Raw genomic sequence first — 20,471 nt, 5'->3', positions numbered from 1 at the left:
AGATATAATTTCAGAGGCCAACTGCATGAGGAAGGCTCTGGGTGACAGTTAATACCTCTGCTTTTACAACAGTGTTGTCTTAAATGGTTTGTTTTGTCTTTCAAGTCAGGTTTAAGGGAGGAACAAGATAATGGAAGGAAGCTATTGCCTCAGCAGCTGAGCTCGCTGCAGTGCTCAGGAGATGAGAGTTGTGCTCCAGCACCAGCGCTGCCATCTGGGCTGGGAATCCACACCTGTGTGTTTCAAAGTGTCAGCCTCCTGCATTTGGAGCTGCAGGCACTGATCAGGCATCACAAGGGATGCAGCTACTCTCAGTGCAGCTTTGCCAGGGCTGTGTGATGCTCCAGACGTTCTATTAGCAATACAGCCCCCTTTGCTGTACTTTCAATTACTGCTTCCCATTCAACCACTGTCGGTTTCCTATGGAAAAGAAAAGAACTAGCACAGTCAAAAAAGAGTGGAAGTCTTTTTTAGATGTCACACTGCTGAATAAACCTCCTCCCAGTGAGAGTACATAAATGCCTGGGTACAAAGGAGATCTACTGAGAGAAAATAGAATATACTCCATCGTCTGCTTCCTGAGCCACTCCACAACCTATTTTCTATAAATTCAAGGCTTCAGATAGCATTTGTAAAATAAATAAATAAGCCCACTGCTGAGAAGCAGCAGCACATGCTTAAATGAAAATCCTAAAGAGACCTTATAAGAGAATTCCACCAAGGATTAATGAACAAATGTGATTAAAACTATCTACAGCTCTGGACTGCTGCCAAAACGCTGCCAGCAGTATTTGATATGTAAATACTTAAAACATTTGCTGTGTGTACTGCCGTTGATGCAAAGCATCTATAGAGAGTTTCTCCATCTAATTAGAGATATTGGTTTAGCAAACTTTGGAGTCTATAAAAACCCTCAATGTCTCATTATTCTTTTAAAATAGAATATTCATTTGTTTGGAATGTTTTGCAGCTATATCCCATGAAACCCTGAAAGGCCTTTAGCTAATGACAAACTCCAGCCCTATATCAGCTAATAAACCCTACAGCTTTTATGGTAATAAAATTCTCACTGCATGCACTCATTAAAACTTTGCAACTTGTTGCTTTTTGACTGTCTTTAAAATAAATATTCACTGGGAAAAAAGTAAATTACTCAATTTCCAATTATTTTATAGCACAATTTCAACATCAGCACTTAAAATCTCATCTCCAGGGTCTTATCAAACACACCATACAATGGTGCAATCACTGTGTCTCTGATCTGGTGAAGCACTGAACAGCATGTGCTGAACTATGGCACACTTGGAGCCCTCCCAAAACAATGCAATTTTCACACTGGACTGTCACAGATTACTTTATGGGTAAGGGTCCCCATGTCCACGTGTTCAGAAGCAGAATGTGCAACGATTACACGCGAGGCGAAGAGCTGAGAGCTGTCCTTCACCTCATCTTCCATCTCTTGGGTGCACAAGTACATTTATTAAGGCGACTTTTCCCAGGAGGCCAATCCAGTTAGAACTCAGATTTTCCACCTCTACCACAGATATGTCACCAACTCACCACTGTTTGGAGATTTAACTCACTGGTGTCTACAAAACATTTTTTAACAATCCCCTCAGTCCCAGGAGTACCTTTGAATTGATCCTAGGAATTCATTTGTCTGTGACAATGACATTTTCTCAGCATCCCTGCTGCTGCAGTAAAAAGTAAATAAGGAAAACACTACCTTTTAATACCATGTCATATGCAGCCCTTTTTCTCTGATTTTAAAGCCACTATAATTTGCAAGTTACTGTATTTTAGAGTAAAACTATGAAATGCATTAAGGTCGTTTTCCTTTCATAAATTTAATTGTATGCAATTGCTAAGTCTAGATTATTTGTATGCTTAACAACAAAAAATGCACTGAAAAATACTTGAATAACAAAAGCTTCTGAAGCACCTTCCAAATGTGCAACTGCACAAGACCTGGTACACATGAAAATAATCAAAGAAAATCAGCTATGTGCAGGATGACTTATTCCCTAAATAAGCTGGTATTGATGCATGCAGCTCAGAGGTATTTTGCTAGAAAGGAAGGAAATGTTTCACCCTGATTTGTTAAACAATTTTCTATTTATTTTTCTATTTAAGTTTATGAATCATCAGCATATTACCACCATTATTTATTTTTTTCATCTTGCTAGCCCAGAACCTGAGTCCCTGACAGCCTTTACTAGAAAGACCTATAAGCACCTATTTCAAATAAATATTTTTAAGTAAAGGCAGAGACGTGTGTCTAACTTCGATAAGGGCTAGAAAATTTGTTAAAGGTATAAAATATAGTAAAGCAAAATTCCTCTCCCACCACATTCACAAGAGATGTCAGTTTAGTTGAACTGCATGTATGAAAAAAATGCTCATTTTTATCAGTGCTGGCAAAAACTGTTTATCAAGCCTTGCTGGCATTCGCATTATTCATCTTTGGAAATTAAAATATTGCAGATTACTGCAGAAAAAATACAGCAATGTGGGGTTGACACTCTTCAACTTACACTCTGATCTAAAATGTTAGCATGTTTCGATAAGTAACCCAGAGATTCACAGAAACAGTGATTACTCAGCATCATGTCAGCTCCAAACACAGAATCACAGGAATGCTTCATTTGAAAAAGACCCTTAAGATCATCGAGTCCAGCACTGCCAAGCCCATCACCAAACCACGTCCCCCAGTGCCACTCTGCTGACCCAAGGTGCCAGCCTTGGTGAGCAGATTTCCTCCTGGCATCAGTGCAGGTCACGTTCACAGCAGGAGTTTCTGTGCAGGGCCTTGTGAGAGCTGTTCAAGAGAGGGAGCTGCCACATCTGCCTGGTCCCCTCTTCAGCATGCCTGCCTGGAGCTGAGGCTGTTTGTGCAGTCATATGATATACTATATATTACATATTGCACATTATATATTATATATAATATATTGCATATTATTATATATTATATATTGTATATTGCATATTGCATATTGTATATTATATATTATACATTATATATTGCATATTATATATTATATATTGCATATTATATATTATATATTATATATTATATTATAGCCTGTTCATCTCTGGCACATTCACAGTTTGTTTCCAAACTGTTTGTTTTTGGCCTTTGATCCCACCAACAAAAATCTAAAAAAATTTTTTAAAAAAATAGCCTAACATACAATCTTCTGTTTTAATTGTTGTTCCCTGGTAGGATCATTGGTTAAATATTCCCAGCCCTGCTGGGGTTAACAGGCTGGTAAAGGATGAGCCATAGGTGTGTTTGGAATCTCTTTTGCAACATCCCCCAGCATTAGAGCGGAAGGCGTCTCCCTCTGGTCCGTGGAGGGTCCGTGGAGGGGCACAGGTGCTGCTCTGGAGCCGTGCCAGGATCCCTGGCAGCACCAGCTCAGCTCTGCCCTCCCCTGAGCAGCACCATCAGGGATGGTTCCTGTCCATATTTGCTCTCCATGCACCTGGCAGGCTTCCAGAAGACAAGCCAACAACAGGCACCGCTCTGGTTCAGGCTGAATTCTCCCCAAATTGGTGATACAATGGAGGAGAAGCAGCAGCACAGGCAGGAGCAGGTGAGCCTGCCCACACCAGGAAGAACTCCTGGGAAACTCCTCACACGCAGGCAGAGGGGCTCACACAAAGCACAATGAGGCCAATGTTCCTCTTAGTCACTTTAGCTGGCTGACCTTCCACGAAAAGCTGCCACTAACACTTGAGTCAGCAACTTTCCAAGGTAGCTGTGCTTAGGATAAATGGAAAGAATTGTGATTTTCATGGTAAAAATGCACCAGTTAGGTGGATGACATCAACAAGTCCAAATGTGAATATTTTTAACCTTTTTCTATTAAGAGTGTAACGACTGATTGAATGCAGAGTGTGGAGCTAATGAACACACACTATCTGCTGACAATTTGGCACAGGAAGGCTGTTTTAATATCACACTGTCAAAGGTCTATCACATTTTTCATTTCCATCAATAAGGAAGCTGAGCCTTGACGTAAATGATCATTTTGACAGACAGTGAGCAGGAAGCAGCAGTGCACCTAAAGAGGTTACCTACACAGCTTCAAGCCACACTGCTATTTACACTGAGACACGTCTAAAGAGGATTCATGCCCAGAATGTCTAAATTTAATGAGGTTATTTACTTAGTTTTAATCCTGTAAGGAAAAAAAACCCCAATCTCTCTTTTCAGCATATTTCTATTTAAAAACTTTTATGACAATGAGAGCTTTCTCTCACTAGAAAAAAACCTATGGAGTGACAGAAACATTGGTAAATGCACTTTCTGCCCAAAGTGCATCTTTGAAGAACCCAGTACACAAATTAACCACATTTTCTCCCTTCAAATATTTTTAGTACCTTCAATAGTGAGTCAAGCTCCCTCTTGCAAGTCCTTTAATCAATGAAAAAACCCTTTTTTCTATCCTCTTTCCTACTGATAAAGCACTATGCAAAGGACTTTACTCTGTTTTCATATCTGTAATGCTCCAAAATCAGTGCAGTGCACTCAGTTCATGCTTGTGTAAGCCAGAGCATAAAGCCAGCTCTGTGCTCCTGGAATAGGCTACAGGAAATCATAACAAAGGCTTTGTGGTGTTTCCCAGTTTAGAGGCTGTGAAAACGTGTTGTTCCATGTGTGACAGCATGTTAATAGATGAGAATCAGCACTGTCTTCCTCTCAGCCTGAGAACTGCTCTGTCTTTCCTTGCCTTGTCTCATGGCAGGTAATTCTCCATAGGAAAAATTCCTGAGCAACCATTTCTTTCTGTAAGGCACATCCATTGTGTCAGCAAAGGTAATTGCTGCCAGTTACTGCATGACTTCTAAAGCTGGTGAAAAGTATTTGCCAAGATAATTTACTTTTCATGAAGTTGCCTTTACCTGTTATTATAACAACAAACCATTCTGTTTCTAACCACTGCCTCAGTGCAGGGATCAACACAGAAAACTCCCACATTTAACTACCATGGACTCTTGATGGGCCACGGTCCTGTGGATGCCAGCATATCACTTGTGAGGATGCAGCACTACAAAGAGTTAAGACAGACAGGATTATCCTATCTCACAAAAACATCTGAGTCCACTTAATATCTGCTGAAAAGTATCTGAAAAGAAGAGTACTGAAATATTTGAATAACCAGCTGCTAATACCCAAGGATATTTAATTATTAAAACTAAACATGATATAATTTTAGCTTCATAAAAGCACTGGGATTTTATTTAGTACAGAATGATGCTCACTGCTTTGTGTTTTTCCAGTGTTTGTCTGCTGCTGCATATTCATGTAGAACCTCATCTGCCTACACGATACATCCCATTTTGATGAAAACAATAATCACTGATTAAATAAGCAAGTGGAGTGAGCTGCAGAAATGATCAAGTTCATTACTCAAATTAGTGAGACTTTGTATAAAAAGAAAAAAATCTAGATATTGGGCTGAATAGGATCTTTTTGTTTGTTTATACCATGTATATTTTACATGGCATAGTTTATGTTCAGCAGTTTTCTTCACCATGTCTAAAATTAAATTATCAAGAGTTTTGCGCAAAAAGAGAAGAAATTAAAATCAAATATGAGCTCATATTTAAAGCAACCATTCACTTCATCCAATTCATACATTCCCACATGCCTCTGAAATTTTATTTGTACAAGTCAGTAAGAGAAATGATTTGCTAACCGTTGAAAAATGATTTGATAGTTGTTGAGCAATTATAATCAAAAATGCTCGTTTTCTTCCAAGAAAGTGGGAAGAAAGAAACCTCCTTCACCCTGCTGATCATGGCAGAGCTGTGCCTGGTGGAGTCTGTCAGTCTGGGGGTGCAGTCCTGCTGTCCTGTCACAGCGGAGACCCTGCGGTGTCCTCAGGTGTCAGCCCTGAGAGCAGATGGCTCTTGTGGTGCAGAGGGAAAGATGGAGCTGGGTAACTGCTCTCCCCATCTCACACTTGCTAAGGAAAAGGCCAGAGGGAATATACACTCATCCAGCGAGCAGCTTCAGTCTCCTGGGGTGATCCCAAGGGAGCAGGGCTGGGACTCCCCTGGCACGAGGTCCCTGTGGTGCTCTCTGTGCCAGGGATGCAGCCCAGGGCTCCTCACCCACCCGCTGAGACCCCGCTGCTGAGGCACTTTCACAAACTCCATTAAAAGTGAAGTGAATTGTTACAAACCAGGTCTTTCCTGAAGCTCCTCCTGGACCTGCCACTCCCTTTGATCCCTGAGCTGCTGAATCAACCTGTCGGAGTGCATCAATTCAAAGGACCAGAAGGGAAAACAGGGAAAACGGGGTCAGGCTAATGGGATTTAACATTAATTCTGCACCAAGCCTGAAAAGATGGAAGAACAGGGCCTGGGGGGTGAAAGGGATAATGAACTGAGAGTTGATGGAAGGAAACTTAATTGGTTTTAACAACAGAAGGTCACATTTTGTTACCTTTATTTGGGTTGAGCAGTGATCTTATTTTGACAATTTGTGCCAGGTGATGACTTGTCCTACTCTTGGTTGGGACTGTTTTTGGAGCAAGTCAGTGAAGAATGCAGAGCTGGGATATGAGGCACACGCAGAGAGGGTGTCTGCAAGGGGAGTGTACAGATCCACTAACTGATGTAACTGGGCTGCTGAGAAAACAGCTGGGAGGGTGGGAGGCTGATGTTCCTGCTCACTGCTGTGCTCAACAGAGCTGCAACCAACACAGTCTTATTCCATCAGAAGAGAACCAGTGGTTCACTTCAGCTCAAGAAAAGACTCTAGAAAAGGCATGTGAACTGAAGTTAGGCAGTCTGCCACCAGTGATCCCCTGGCACTGCCAAGTGGACAGGCTGTGACCTGGAGCCATGTCCCAGCTGCCTCTCCCCTCCTGGGCTGCAATGGCTCACAAATGATTCTGCAGGCACTTTGTGATGATACCCAGCACTGGTATCTCTTGACACACCACATGTACCAGTTTCCCACAGAGAAGAAAGATCAGGGTGTTTTAGCCTTCAGCTGTAGCTCTGCAGCTGCCACTGCAACATGACTTGAGCCCCATGGGAACAGCTCCAGTGCCTACACAACAGCAGCTGCCCAGGGGTTCAGCAATGACACTGACCCTCAGAGCAAGCAGAGCCACGGTCCCTGCAAGCCCTTGCCATGGAGATCATCTGGAAGCTGCCTTGCACCTGACTGGCACCGTGCATCCCATCAGCAGAATACAATGATCTGAGCCGCTGCTAAAACATCTGGGGCTGCCCCAGTTAAAGCCAGAAGGTGACACAAATAACCAATTAGGATTTATAGACCTTTTAGCCTTCAGCTGCCCCAAGAATGCATTGTTGCAAGATGACCTGCTAGAAGTGACTTTGGGGCAGCAAACTTTTAAACCAAGACTGACTCTGAATTTGGAAAAGACTTGGCCCCGAACCAGTTCCTAATGTGGCAAAGAGTGCAATTATCCTGATGAAAGCCTAGGGATGCTCGTGCCTACAGCTGGTTCATCAAGTAATGCTGAGTGATGGATATAATTAAACTGCGTGCAGCAGAGTGGAATGTGCTACGATGAACCATTTAGGGCCTCGTCCCCTGCCATCAGCCTGGAACTACAGATGGGCCAGTCAGGGGCTTTCAGCACTGCTGTTTATACAGAGAGATTCAGAGGTATCACACAAATGCTCTGGTAGTGCTGGGCAGGACGAGCAGAAGAGTACTCAACTGCAATAAGGTGCAACTGTAAAAGCCAACTAGTCCCTGATTCTAGCTGGGACTGCACAGCAGAATGCAGGTCTGCAATTTCTGCACTACCAGGTCAAAGCTTCCACAGTATCTCAAGGCACAAAGTTTTGACCACTTAGTACTAGTCAGGACGACAAAGAAAAATGAGAAGAAGCTTTAGCAAGAGAGACACATTCTGCAGCCCATCCCTGAAGATGAGGAACACCACACACAGAGGTGCCCTACTCTCCTGTGAACCACCCAAGCTCTGCAGCACTGGACACGCTCACAGATCCTGCATTTGGTCTACAGAGCTGTGAGAGCTGAAAAAGCTTCAGCCTCAAATACCATTCAACTCTTACAGTTTCAAGGAGAAGAATTTATCTATTCATCTCTCCTTCTCCTTCCTACTTCAATATCACCACTAAAGGACTGAATCAGAACAACATTTTGGCTCACCCTTTAATGGCCTTTTGGTTCTCAACTATTTAAGAGTGTCTTGGGAAAGGTATAATAGCACATGTTGTGTTATCTTCACTTTGAACTGCCACCAGATATTATTTTGCAGCTGTTTTATTGTAAGTGGCATCCTGAAATCTAAACAGAAGAGTGTCTTAATGTCAATTTGAGCAGGTTTTTAATTTCCTGAGAGTATTCAGCGAGACCACGAAGGAAGAGCAGGTTTAAAATGCAATGCCATAATAGGAAAGTTTCCCTCTTTCAAGCACTTTTAGCTTTTGGAATTGACAATGATTTCACTGAACTTTCTAGGGAAAAAAAAAAAAAAAAAGACAAAACACAAGTGAGTTGAAGAGACATTAACGTTTCTGCTCACAAATCCAGGTAAGCATCACAAGGACCTGTTTCTCTGCAGCTTTTGTTACCCACCTCACACTTAATCCACAGTAAAAGTCTCTCGGAGCAAAGTTGTGGGAGAGCACACAAGAGAGAAAGCCCCACCTGGGAATTCCCTGACGATCAACATCCCACCAGAGCTCAAACCCCACTGGAGCTCCCTGCCCAGGAGCGCAGTGAGCAGCTGAACACCATGGGCAGGGTTTGCCAGTGTGGGGCAGCTAGTGGGGAACTCTGCTAACCATGGATTTAAGGTACAAGAGCCATTCTGCACAAAGGACTCTTTTCTTGACTCGGTCACCCCACACCATTTGTCTGCAAAGACAAGCTGTAAGTGAAGAACAGGTTTGGTAAATAACCCTGGAGCTGTGAAGGAGAACTACGGAGCTGGTGAGATCCCTCCTGCTGCTCAGTGCCTTCCTCTGCCCCACCTCATCGCCTCACAAAAATACTGTTGCAGGCATTGCTGTAGCATCCCGAAGACAGAAGATGCAACTGTAGCCTGGGAAATGATGGTTATCACAACGTTTGTGCTCTTACTGTGTACAGATCAGGCTGAATGCTGAATGAATCCAGGCAAGACTCACATTTAACTCTCTTTTAGGAGACAGACATTTTTCTCAGTCATAAATAAGTAAAAAATAAATTACATCCAGAAAGCAAATGGCAAACAGATGAAAACCCTTTGGCTCTTTGCTTGAGGACCTCCCTGTGAGCAGCCCCAGAGCCAAACCAGAAGAGAAGGGGACACCAGCCAGGCAGCCCAACGTGGGCTCAGAGGCTGCAGTGCCCTTCAAACTGCAGGTTTGGCATCTGGGGCTTTCGTCTGCCAGGCAGCTCCCCCAGGGGTCCAGGCACTGGCTCAGATGTCTCAGTTCTCAGAGGAAGAGATAAAGGGCTCCATGTTTAGCACTGTAATCAACAGGGTAAGATGCTGCCAAGTACAAGGGTACTTTGAGTAAAAATCCTATTCTAGAACTGTCCCTTATTGATGCATCTTTGTTCTCCAGGCACTGTAAAGATGCCTGGATAGACAAACCAGTTCCAGTTTGGGGTGCATTTATTTCTGCTGCTAGACTGAGGCTATGGAGCACATCTCAGAAATACTAAATATCCGAAGAGTTACTATGAGCTGCAGATGTCACAGTTCCCCAAAGCAAAAGCTGCTTTAAATCCTTAAATCCAGGAGGGGAGGGCAGAGGGAGTAACCTCGGCTGCTGTGGCTGCACAGAGAAAGGGTGGGCCTCCCATCACTAACATTTGCCAGCTTGAAGAAAACATTATGTTAACATCAGATGTAAATAAAATTTTAAAGCCACAATAATTTCCACATTTCACCCCACCCATTTGGGACCAAAAAAACCCACAAACCACTGCTTTGCCAACCATTGATAATTTAACAGCAAAACAGAGAAATGGAACAGCAGATCAAAAAGATAACATTCAAAATATATATAAATCTCAAGCAAATGTGCTAGCAAAGTGAGGAAAGAAGAGGAGAAAAGGTTATTTGAGGGATTAAAGATAGAAGCAAATCTGAAATTCTCAGAGAATGCAGAGTGAAGAAGAACACTGATAAAGTTCCTTTTGGACAGGAAAAAAGATTCCCTGTGAAGCATTAAGAGTGGATTGACATCTGGCTTGCCAGATAAAGATATTCCAAGCAAACAAAACCACAGACAGTGTCAGTGACAATCCTGAGATAAAAACCTCAGGCGCCAGCATCTGAACAGATGTTGTAGTGCAACAGCGACCTGTGCTGCACTCCCATCTCGATGCAGGGAGGCGACTGAGCAGTGCTGCAGCCCAGGACAGCATTCCAAAGGGCCCTTTAGAGGACACTGTACTATTTGCCTCGTGCCTGGTACATTATTCTAGTGGCAAGGCCTTCAGATCAGTGCTGCAACACTTCGCATGGGGTGTAAGCTCAAATTCAGCCCTGGAAAGTCAGTATCCTTTAGCCAGGATTTCATGTCCAGCACCAATTTATGTAGTGCCAGGAAGGAGATATTTGTAGAGGACAGCTCTGAAGTCTGAATCTCAGTGAGACACAGAGCTGTTAAATTAAGTCAAGTCAAAATGATGAGAAGTGAGAAAGTGGAACTGCCTTCTGAGCCAATGGCTTTGCCTTGTTTGCCATGACACAGCTCTCATGAGCCCTGCTGGCTTTGGGATTTCTAAGTTCACAGCCACCAAGAGGGCACAACTGGGTCTCAGACATTTCTCCCAAAGCTACAGTGCTGTATGTGGAATATAAGTGCTTTGTTTCAGTTCTAAGAAGAGATTTTCCTATATTTCCAATATTGCATTTCAAGCCTGCAAAAGCTGAGATGTTTTGCAAGAGCAGCTGGATAGCTCCAGTCTGGTGTACCCACTCCATGCAAACTGTATTCTCTCACTTTTTTCTCCCAGTCACCTGCTCCAAAGGTTGTGTCATTTATCACAGGTGACATCGGGGCAGGTCACGGTAAATCTGACAGAACAGAAATCATCCCTGATGTAGTTTCTATAGAGTGGTGGTCACCCATGCTTTGCAAGGGATGAAACTGAGCCAGTGGCAGAAACAAGGAAATCATCTCCCAGGTAGTTCTAGCACCTGAAAAAAAACTTGAAAAAGTGCTGAAGCATTTTTTCCAAAGGTTGAACTTCTTTCTAAAATCTGTTGGTTGTAATTATTTTCAGCTACCAAAAGAATGAAAACCTGAAGACCTCTTCCCTGCACTCCCACCTCTTCACTCTTGGCAAATATTCTCTGGCCCAGGGCCCTCATTGAGAAGTCATCACTTTGGTTTTGTATCAGCCAATGTTACCTCGACCAACAGAGGGCAACACCACGAAGCAAGCTCAGGTCAGTCAACAGCGATTTGCCAGCTCACTTTTCTTAATTTCCGAGTGTTATTCTGATTGGCAAAGATAATCTCCATATTGGCACCTGTTTAAAGCACCAGGCCCAGTCAGATCATCCCATCTCCTCCCTGCAGAGTGTAGAACCTCAGGTGCTATTTGTATTGTGATAGACATTTCATTCAAGTGCCAGACCAAAACTTCTATTGAACGTGTCTTATTTACCTGAGTCTTCAGAACACAGGATTTTATGGAAGGCAGGGCTATGCAACTTCATCCTAAATTAATGTCAAGCAGCAAAACAGAAGCAGTTTCACTGGGTTTAAGTTCCTTTGTTATACCTGACTACCCATAATGGAAAATGCAGTTGTATCTGCATTCCTGGCTCCATCAAGAAGACACTTTATTTTCTTACTATTCTGAAGCACTCCCCAGGCTTCGGCTAATAATTTTACTTGACCTTTATTGAAGACCAAGCATTAGCTGGCAATTATATTTGGTGATCCCTTTGGTGATTGAGGCTCAGCGATTTACTGTAAATTATAAATAGTTCAAATGTTTCATTATGTTTATTCTTTATACAAGCTCTGTGGCCAGGTAAGCACTGACATGACATTCACTGTTAAACGATCTCATTAAACTTCTTAATTTAAGTGGTGCAACACTTCACCTGCCACATTATCCAAGGACTCCTGCAATCACATTAAACATTCAGCATGAATAGATGCTCTACCACAGTTCACCTTGTTGGGAGTGAAATTTCAGTCCCTGAACATAAGGTTGACTACTTTATGCTGTTTGTCAGAGACAATAAATAATGCAAATAGATACCCATGTAAAGTAAGAGGTTGAAGACATCAATAGCTTTCTCACATGGTCTTGAAAGAGGCTCTCAAAAGAAAAGATTTTAAATTATGAAAAAATACCACTAAAATTTAAAAAGTCAAGGCAAAGGAAGGAAGGTGCTGTTTTCTTTCACTTCTTTATGAATGCAATGACTGAGAGAGATGATTTCTTGAGAACCCTGTAGGTATGTGTTCCTTTTTTGTTCACCAGCCCAAGCAAAAGGGGGGGCAGTCACACAACCTCCCACCTCTGAGCTGCTTGTGGAGGTTTGTCCTTAGCCATTCCATCCCTCCTTTTCCTGCTGAGAATGTTTAACAGAGCTGGATGAAGTCAAGGTTGGGTAGTGCACCACATCATTTCACCCAGGCCAATAAATAGCACACTGCCTCAAGATTAGAGGGAAATGCAGAGCTTTTGTTGGAGGCACCTTTATGTCCAGACTGCTTGCCAGTGGCTTGTACTGCAGTAACAGGGAGAAGCACATGGATTAGGACACCTCCTCTGTGCTACTGCTGGACCTACAGACTCCACAAACAAAACATTCAGGCATGAGGAGGAATAATACGGGTATCTGGATTTTCCTGGCTTGCATATGTTTTATTTTACACATTTTTAATTGTTTCCCTCACAAAATGAATAGTTCTAATATTTTCCCCCATGCCTTTATATCATATGATGCTTAACATCTGCTTCTGGACATCTCTTCTGAAGGATGAAAGGCTCCAGGCAATTCTGCTGTAGTCTGTGAACATACCAGACTACTCCCTGGACAGATTTAGGCTTCATCATATTGTATTAACCCCACATATTGAGTATGTTTTTCTGACTTAGAAGGCTGGATTAGCTTTTATTATCAGAAGAGAAGTAGTAAAGGTTTCAGTATTACAGATGGAATGGCAGATGGGAAGCGAAAGCTTAATATGAAGCAGCTCTGGATAAAAACTATTAATCCACAAAATTCATGTGTTCTTATGCAGGGAAACCCAGCAAAACCCACTGCAATATGACTAACCAGAGAGAAGTGTAAAGTGCCCCTAGCCCATTATCTGACAAATCATGGCATGGGGTCCGAAAGAACAAAAAGAATCCCTCAAACACCCTATTTACTATTTCCTGGAAAAACAATCAGCTCTCCCTGGGGTATGTAGGGAGGTAATGCCTTCCTAAAGATTATAAATAATAATAATTTATGGCACCTCCATCATGAAAATGAAATGGACTCATATATATATTTGATGAGATAAGATTTTCCAGGGTTTACAGCAGTAATATTCTGTATTTAAAAAATACTCAACATTGCTTGTAAGTCACTGCCATTGAAGTTGCAGCACTGAAAAAGTTTTCTGAATTTGTGTTGAAGTGCATCATGGTGTGAAGAGGAAGCACGTTCCCCTCAGTTCTGGTGACAGAGTGCTTGGCAGAAAGGGAAGGGAGCACTCCAGCCCTGCCTGGGGGCCAAGAGCCACCAGGAGCCCAGCACAGGGCTCTGAGAGCAGGGGGGAAGCACTCACAGAACTCCAAGAATGGCCCCTCTGAAGAAAAATGTGCCTGGAATGGCTGCAGCTGGATGGCACTCGTGCAGGGCTGGGATGAGTGCAAGGCAGCCTGGCATTATTACACCCACTAACACTGAACCAACTGCAGTCTGCTCCACAAAGCCTGTGCTCGCTGGTGGCCAGGTCTGCCAGCCACCAACCCCACGTGCCCTGTGGTTTGACTTGTTCCACAGGGAGCTAGGAACAGTTCAGACTGCCCCAGGTCACAGCCTCAGCGTTACATGGTGGCCAGGGTGGACTCAACACCACGGGATGACTGGACACACCTGCTGGCACCAGTCTGCAACCACACCAGACCTTCAGCAGTCATTCTCCTACAATTTATCTTGTTTGATTCACGGTGCCATCACCTACCTCTTCCTTTATGGTCTTGCATTAGTCTACTTTTTAGCATCAATGCAGCATTCCTCATCAGGAAAGTGAATAATAGGGAATAACAAGCTAGCTTTTCCTGAAACTCAACAGATATACAGAAAACTGCATACTCTCCCTTATAAACAAGGTTGATATGTCAAAATTATTAGTTCTCTTCCTGTTGGACACCAGAAGTGTTTAAGTACTGTGATTTCTTAATTCAAATCCCCATGTTCTAATATCAAGGCAGTCTCAGTAACTCTAGTGCTCTAATCTTTCTCCCCAAAATGTGCTGCATTTCACTGAGTGCTTAGAAATGGGCACCAGCAATAAAGCCTTTTGTCAGTCCTCACAAAATCCTTCCTCAGGGGTTTTGTCATTGCTCACTTCAGTGGTGATTTCTGTCCAAGGAGCACCTTCAGGAAGGGATTCATACTTTGGGAGAGATCTTGCAGAAACCTGACCAGTGGAAGCATATTTCTCTTGCAGGAGTATTAAAACCATGTTGTGTCATCACTCATCAGGCAATCACCCAAGAAAGTCACTTCCCCTTTCACTGATTCATTTCAGCACAGAGGGAAACAGAAGCCACAAGGAGAATTTCATGTTTCCTGCTTCTTACTAACTCTTAGAGCCTAAACCTAAAAACAGTTTAAGGACACTTGGGGGTTTTCGGGTGGGTTTTTTTGTTGTTGTTTTTTTTGTTTGTTTGGGTTGGGTTTTTTTACAGACAATCTACCTTTGCACAATGTGGCAAAATTACAGAATGCAGCTCTGAGGCCTGGGTGATGTAAATCCAGAAAGAATATAATTTCACTCAAAATCACAAGCCTTAGCATGTGATGGTGTGTGAAATTCTTTGCCTGATGCCATCTGAATATTCAGGCAACGAGTGATGCTGAAGATACAATTGACTCCTAGCAACTTATTTGTCACTTCTACAACCATTATCCTCCACAGAAGAAGTACTGAAAAAAGGGAGAGGAGTACCTTCAACACTTGCTGAGACATCAAATCAAACTGTTAATCAGAGCCCCGGGAGGGTGGAATCTCTCCATGCCTGGGATTCATTTGCTGAGCTCCAGCACTTCTGGCCACTTTACTCATCCCCTCTTGCAGGTGCCCCTTGTGCTGGAAATAATGACTAACTAGAGCAGCCTCTCAGTGCAAGTCCCCCCCAGGCAAATGGAAGACACACAAGGTACAGACAGGTGACTGAATCCTTGGCTAAAGTGTGGTTGTCAGACACCAGCTCACAAGAGGAGTTTTCTGCTGTAAAACAAAAGAAACTGCTCCTCTGCTCCTTGCAGCACAGACACATCATGACTTACAGCCATACTTAGTTTCTTTAGGAACAAAACACGTACATTCTTAAAATACTCATTGTACCTGATTGGATAGTCGGCAGCACTGAGGTTAATGAAGAAATCCCAGGGCCAGTCACTCATCTCCATTAAGTCCTTCATGGTCTGCAGGTAGGTGGTCAGAAGACTCGCTCCTCCCCAGATAGTGGCCATTCTCCAAGGGGTGACTCTCACATTTGGGTACTGGCTGGCAAACTGGAGCACTTGCCGGTGCAAGTAATTGGATCGCTTCACAGGAGAAAAGAGCAATACATTCAAGTTATTCTGTCCAAAATTAACTCTCCCTGTATTCACTAAAGGCCAACTCTACTTCTTGACTCACTGAGTGCTGCCATTGCTTTGCCCTCACTTACTATGGTCTACACCCTTCTTTTGCTAAATGTACAGAGAACCTTGTTTAACACTTTTTATTACAACTACAGTAATCACTAACCAGGGTGATTAGCTTTATTCACCATTTGTCATTGTAGATCCCAAAGGGCTTTTGTAAAGAGGTGACTGCTACCACCTCCCTTTCACAGTGTGTTTCTTGCCCAAGGCACCTCAGGTCAGCTCTCCATCCAACGGGCCACCACCTCAGTCTGCACAACTTATCAATTACTGCTAACTGAATGTTCAACAGAGAGACAAGGGGAGATACTCATTGACATAGAAGGAGAAATGAAGGCTGTTACATAAAGAAGATAACAAGAAAGAAAATTCAAGGAAAAAAAAAAGAGGCTCCAAACACGTAATAGATGGAGAGACGAAAAGTGACGTGCACTTTATGCAGCAGAGGTAAAAGGAAGATGAAGAAGATGACAAAGATGGGTAGACTGACAGATGGTGAGACAGGCAATTTATAACCAGTGATATATTACCTTGTCAACATGAATGTAATAAAAATGGTCTTTATGGTAAATAGCCTTAAACATGCGCTGGAGCTGCCGAGAAGCTCTGCCATGAACAACCAAGACAAATGCGATCCTGACTGGGTTGGCTGGCATGTATTCTACGGAGTCCTCATCCCACTGTACATTGTTGTTGGCTTTTCCTGTTCAAAAACAAAACACAGGACATCTCTGAGTGTATCCACGGGGCAGGGGTGCAGAGAGCAGTACACATTCCACCAGGGCTCTTTCTTCAAAGCCCTTTGTAAGGCAGGGTGAGAACTCATGAGGGGTGCCAGCCTGTGTCCCATCCAGTTTGTAGCCCTCTCCTCTGTCCCCACACAGGGCCATCACCCCCTGGGCAGCAGCCCATGCCCGTGGGCCTCATGCTGAACAAGGCTGCAGGAGCACGGACAAACACCCGGGTGTTTATGAGTTGGATCAAGCCCCACCTGAGCACAGACATTTGAACCTTCAAAGGAATCACCTCCAAGTTTATAAGCAGCGTCTGAAGTACTCAAACAACGACAAGGCCGGCATTCCCCCAGAAGGAAACTGCCTGTTGAGCCAAAGCTGCTCGTTCCCATGATCAGCACAGCTCTGCTGAGAAGCTGGGGGAACTCTGCTACTGAACAGCTGCTGAGGATTACCGACTGACAGCATTTATTTGTAGCAGCAGATGTGCCCTGGAGCATTTAAATGCAACCTGCAAATCTTCACTTCTTCATGGGGGGGTCTTCCAGTACTATTTAAAATTCCTGTTCATTTTTATTTGAACAGAGTAATTGCTGGTCCTCCTTTTCTAAAGCAAACACCACAGTGTGAGGTTCAGACAGGATGTGCTGATAAACTGAAGAGCTGGAGGGACATTTCTAATAAGGAATTTAAAGTGCTTTGGTTTTGGTTTGTGTACCCACTCTGCAATTCAAAAACCTGAACACAATGTAAGAAAACCACCGTTTTATCCAAAACCTAACATTCCTTCTTCAGTGAAACAACACCATTCTTCAGTGCTCTGACCTTGCAAGGACCTTTCTCAAAAACAACAAAAAAAGAACCTGAAATTTTGAATATTAGCAGACAAAGAAGGAAAGTACCTCAAAGCCAAAAAAATTCCTCCTGCCCAAATGTTCCTCTTGCATATTTTAACTTTATTCCTTTTTTAAATGAAAGGAATAGCATTGTCTTAAGAATTACTTGGTGTACATCCCCCCTGCCAGGGGTACAATTTTCAAATTCCTAAGATCTGAGCTGTTACCCAGTTTCTGCACTTAGTGCCTTTTGTGATGCCCCTTTCTCCTCTCACCTCCACGTCCCCACCACCTCAAGACTCCTTTTGCAGACAGTGGAGACACTTGCTCTAGGCTGCAGGGCAAATTTGAGGCTGTTCTGGGCTCAGTTATCAGACAGCTACAAAGCCCACTGCACCTTCCAAAACATCTCCTGCAGTTATTAAAAGCACATGCTCAGTCTGTTTGATTGGATGTAAGGAGCAACAAAGAAGACATTTGCCAAGTGTGAAGCGAGAGTAAGAGAAAGACGCTTTTCCTCAGGTTTTTGAAACTGGAAACATATGTTGATAAAAGTAAACAGTATCAAAAGCTTTCTTTTTTTCCAAATGTAATAATTACAAAACAAATGCTGGACACAGAAAAAAGACCTTTGCCTAATCCTTCCTGTGCATCTTCTTATTCAAGGGAGTAGTATAAACTTGGAAAAACCAGACCAACTGAATGTTTGCAGAGCGCTGTTTAGGTGATCAAACAATCCCCTTAATTGTACTGAAATGCCCTTGAGTAATTGAAACACTCCTTTTAGACAACCACGAGAGAGAGATCCTGCTGCAACGTGGGAGCAGCACATCTCAGAAGGGAATGGTTTCAACATCTCCCCCAACTCTCCCTTCAAGTGTCTCCTCAGCAGTGCTTCCCTAGCACACTTCTTTAAGTCAGAGTCCATTCTTCCCATCCTGGAGCCCCAGGACAGCTGCACATGTCACAGGGCTACCTTGTGCCAAGCATTAGGCTCTTTGCTGGACTATGTAAAAGGCTAAAAGGCAGCTCCATCCCTGTCCAGGAACACACACAGATCCAGAACACCAAAGAGCCTATGAAGCCCCAGAGGCCCCCTGCCCCAGAGAGCAGACCCTTCCTGTCCACAGCCCCTCAAGGAACATCCCTCTGCAGTAGTACTGCTCATAAATTAGTGCAACTTTATTGCCCCAGCTGTATTCAGACCAGACATTAGGAAATTCCAAGCCCCATAAGTCACTCTTAACTTTACAGGGGAACTCAAACAACTTAAATGGTATTTCTTTAAAATACCCTCCACCACTGGTTCAGTAAGACTCAGATGAATATTAAAATATTAGAAAGAAAGCTTGAATTTAATTTATTCTATAATTTTCAGTTTGTTTATTATGGCCATTAGCCTATGCCCAGTTCTACTGCTTCTCCTGTGCAGCTGATGAGCTTCACCACACACATGCTTAGGGTTTCTGCACAGTGACAGGGACAAAAAGGCACTGTGAGAGAAAGAAAATGTGCTTGCAAAGAGAACTGACAGGGGAATGAAGGGCAATTGCAATTTCAAAAACAAGCCGTTTTTCTTTTAAACTGCTTTGATTTCAAGCTGATGATTCCCATCAATGGACTCAAATATTTTTAGTGGTTTTCATTATATTTTTGGATAACCTCCCTTCCGAAATCAGTGGCTTTCTGCAATGATATGTAGAAGGTGAGGGGAATTTAAAATAGTCATATAGTGGGTCTTTTATTTTAATCTAACTTGCTTTCAATACCTACACTATCATTTATCTAGCAATTACTGAGAACAAAATCCTCTCAAATTTTCACCTGAAATGCCACCTCACTGCATCAGTTTTCTCTAATAAATTCCTGCAGTGACTTATTTTGCTCTCTGCTGTTTTCCTTCTCTAACCTTTTTTTTTTTCATGTGCCTGTTCCTTCCTTCTCTTTTAGGTTTAGAGTTTTATACCTGCATTTACCACCTCCATATTATTATGGCTTTTTAAATATAATCCTATTCTTGGCTGCTTGGAGTTTCACGAAGGAAGAATGTTACACTTTTTCCATCAGACCATCTGCTACTTTGCTCTATACTGTCACTTCCCTGGTTTTAGCTCATGGCTGCTTAGCACCCTCTGTTTTGCAGACCACTGATAAAGAACCAGCCTGGTTTGCAAAGAAGATGAAATGGGCAGGAAACATTCAATTGAGGATCTGCTTACTAAAAGCAACAGTAGGACCTCAGATCTGTATGAGCAATGTCAAGACCTGAATAACTCCAGCCACTTCACTTCTGTAAAACTTGTGCAGACCAAAGCCCAGCACATCATGTCAGTGCTGGCACATTAATGACCTGCCTCAGGTAGGAGCGCATCCTCTGCTGGCTGTTGGGACAGGATACGCAGAAAATGCATCAGGGGATTTCACTCAACATCCTACCATTCACTGGTGATACAAATCTAAAAGCATTTTAAGGAAGTGCTTGGATTTGACAGCTCCTTCAGTGCATCATGACACTGCCTTCTCCCCGTGCACTAAGGCTCAATCCAGCTGCTGATTCCACTGGCCTCCACCCTCAGTCAATACAGTCCTGCAAAAAGCAGCTGTCAAAATCACCTTCTTCTCACCCACCAGGTGCAGAGGATTCATGGGTGGATTCTCTCCTCTGCAGCACTTCCCAAGCCTTCACTACACTTGCCACCTCTCAACATTCCATCGCCTGCCTTTCCAAGAAAAATGAGTCAAGCCAACACAAGAGAATTTCCATCTCCTATGGCACTTGGGGCAGTCTCAGTGGAACTGGAGCTGCACTCCATCTCACCTAGAAAGCTTCTCTGAGTGTGGGTATTGCCTGTTGAATGAAGTTTCCTACATGTTTAGGGAATTCCCTTTTTCTAGGATCATTTACACAGATCAGTGCTTTACAAACCCTAATAAAAAGCCCACAAAGTCAATACAAAGTAAACCAGAAACCATCAGCGCTTTATAAACCATAATCAAAACCCCACAATGTGAACACAAAGTAAAACAAAACCCGTGAA

The 20,471-nt window shown here is 43.1% G+C and overlaps 1 protein-coding gene across 4 annotated transcripts in view; it reads right to left on the bottom strand.

The window, feature by feature from the left end:
- XYLT1 (xylosyltransferase 1) overlaps window positions 1-20,471 on the bottom strand; it is a 171,014-nt gene that overhangs the window by 45,692 nt on the left and 104,851 nt on the right. For all 4 annotated transcript variants that reach the window (XM_042037772.1, XM_042037774.1, XM_042037771.1 and 1 more), the window contains 2 exons: window positions 16,394-16,566; window positions 15,559-15,761 (listed from right to left, as the gene is read on the bottom strand). In XM_042037772.1, the coding sequence (XP_041893706.1) occupies window positions 15,559-15,761; window positions 16,394-16,566 (376 nt within the window). The remainder of the gene's footprint in view (window positions 1-15,558; window positions 15,762-16,393; window positions 16,567-20,471) is intronic.

The sequence above is a fragment of the Corvus kubaryi genome, unplaced genomic scaffold (genome assembly GCF_017639235.1).
Source record: "Corvus kubaryi isolate FWS band 111438036 unplaced genomic scaffold, C.kubaryi_AGA036_p1.0 37387, whole genome shotgun sequence".
In the NCBI taxonomy this organism is placed as follows: domain Eukaryota; kingdom Metazoa; phylum Chordata; class Aves; order Passeriformes; family Corvidae; genus Corvus; species Corvus kubaryi.
This window is presented reverse-complemented; position numbering and strand designations above follow the sequence as displayed.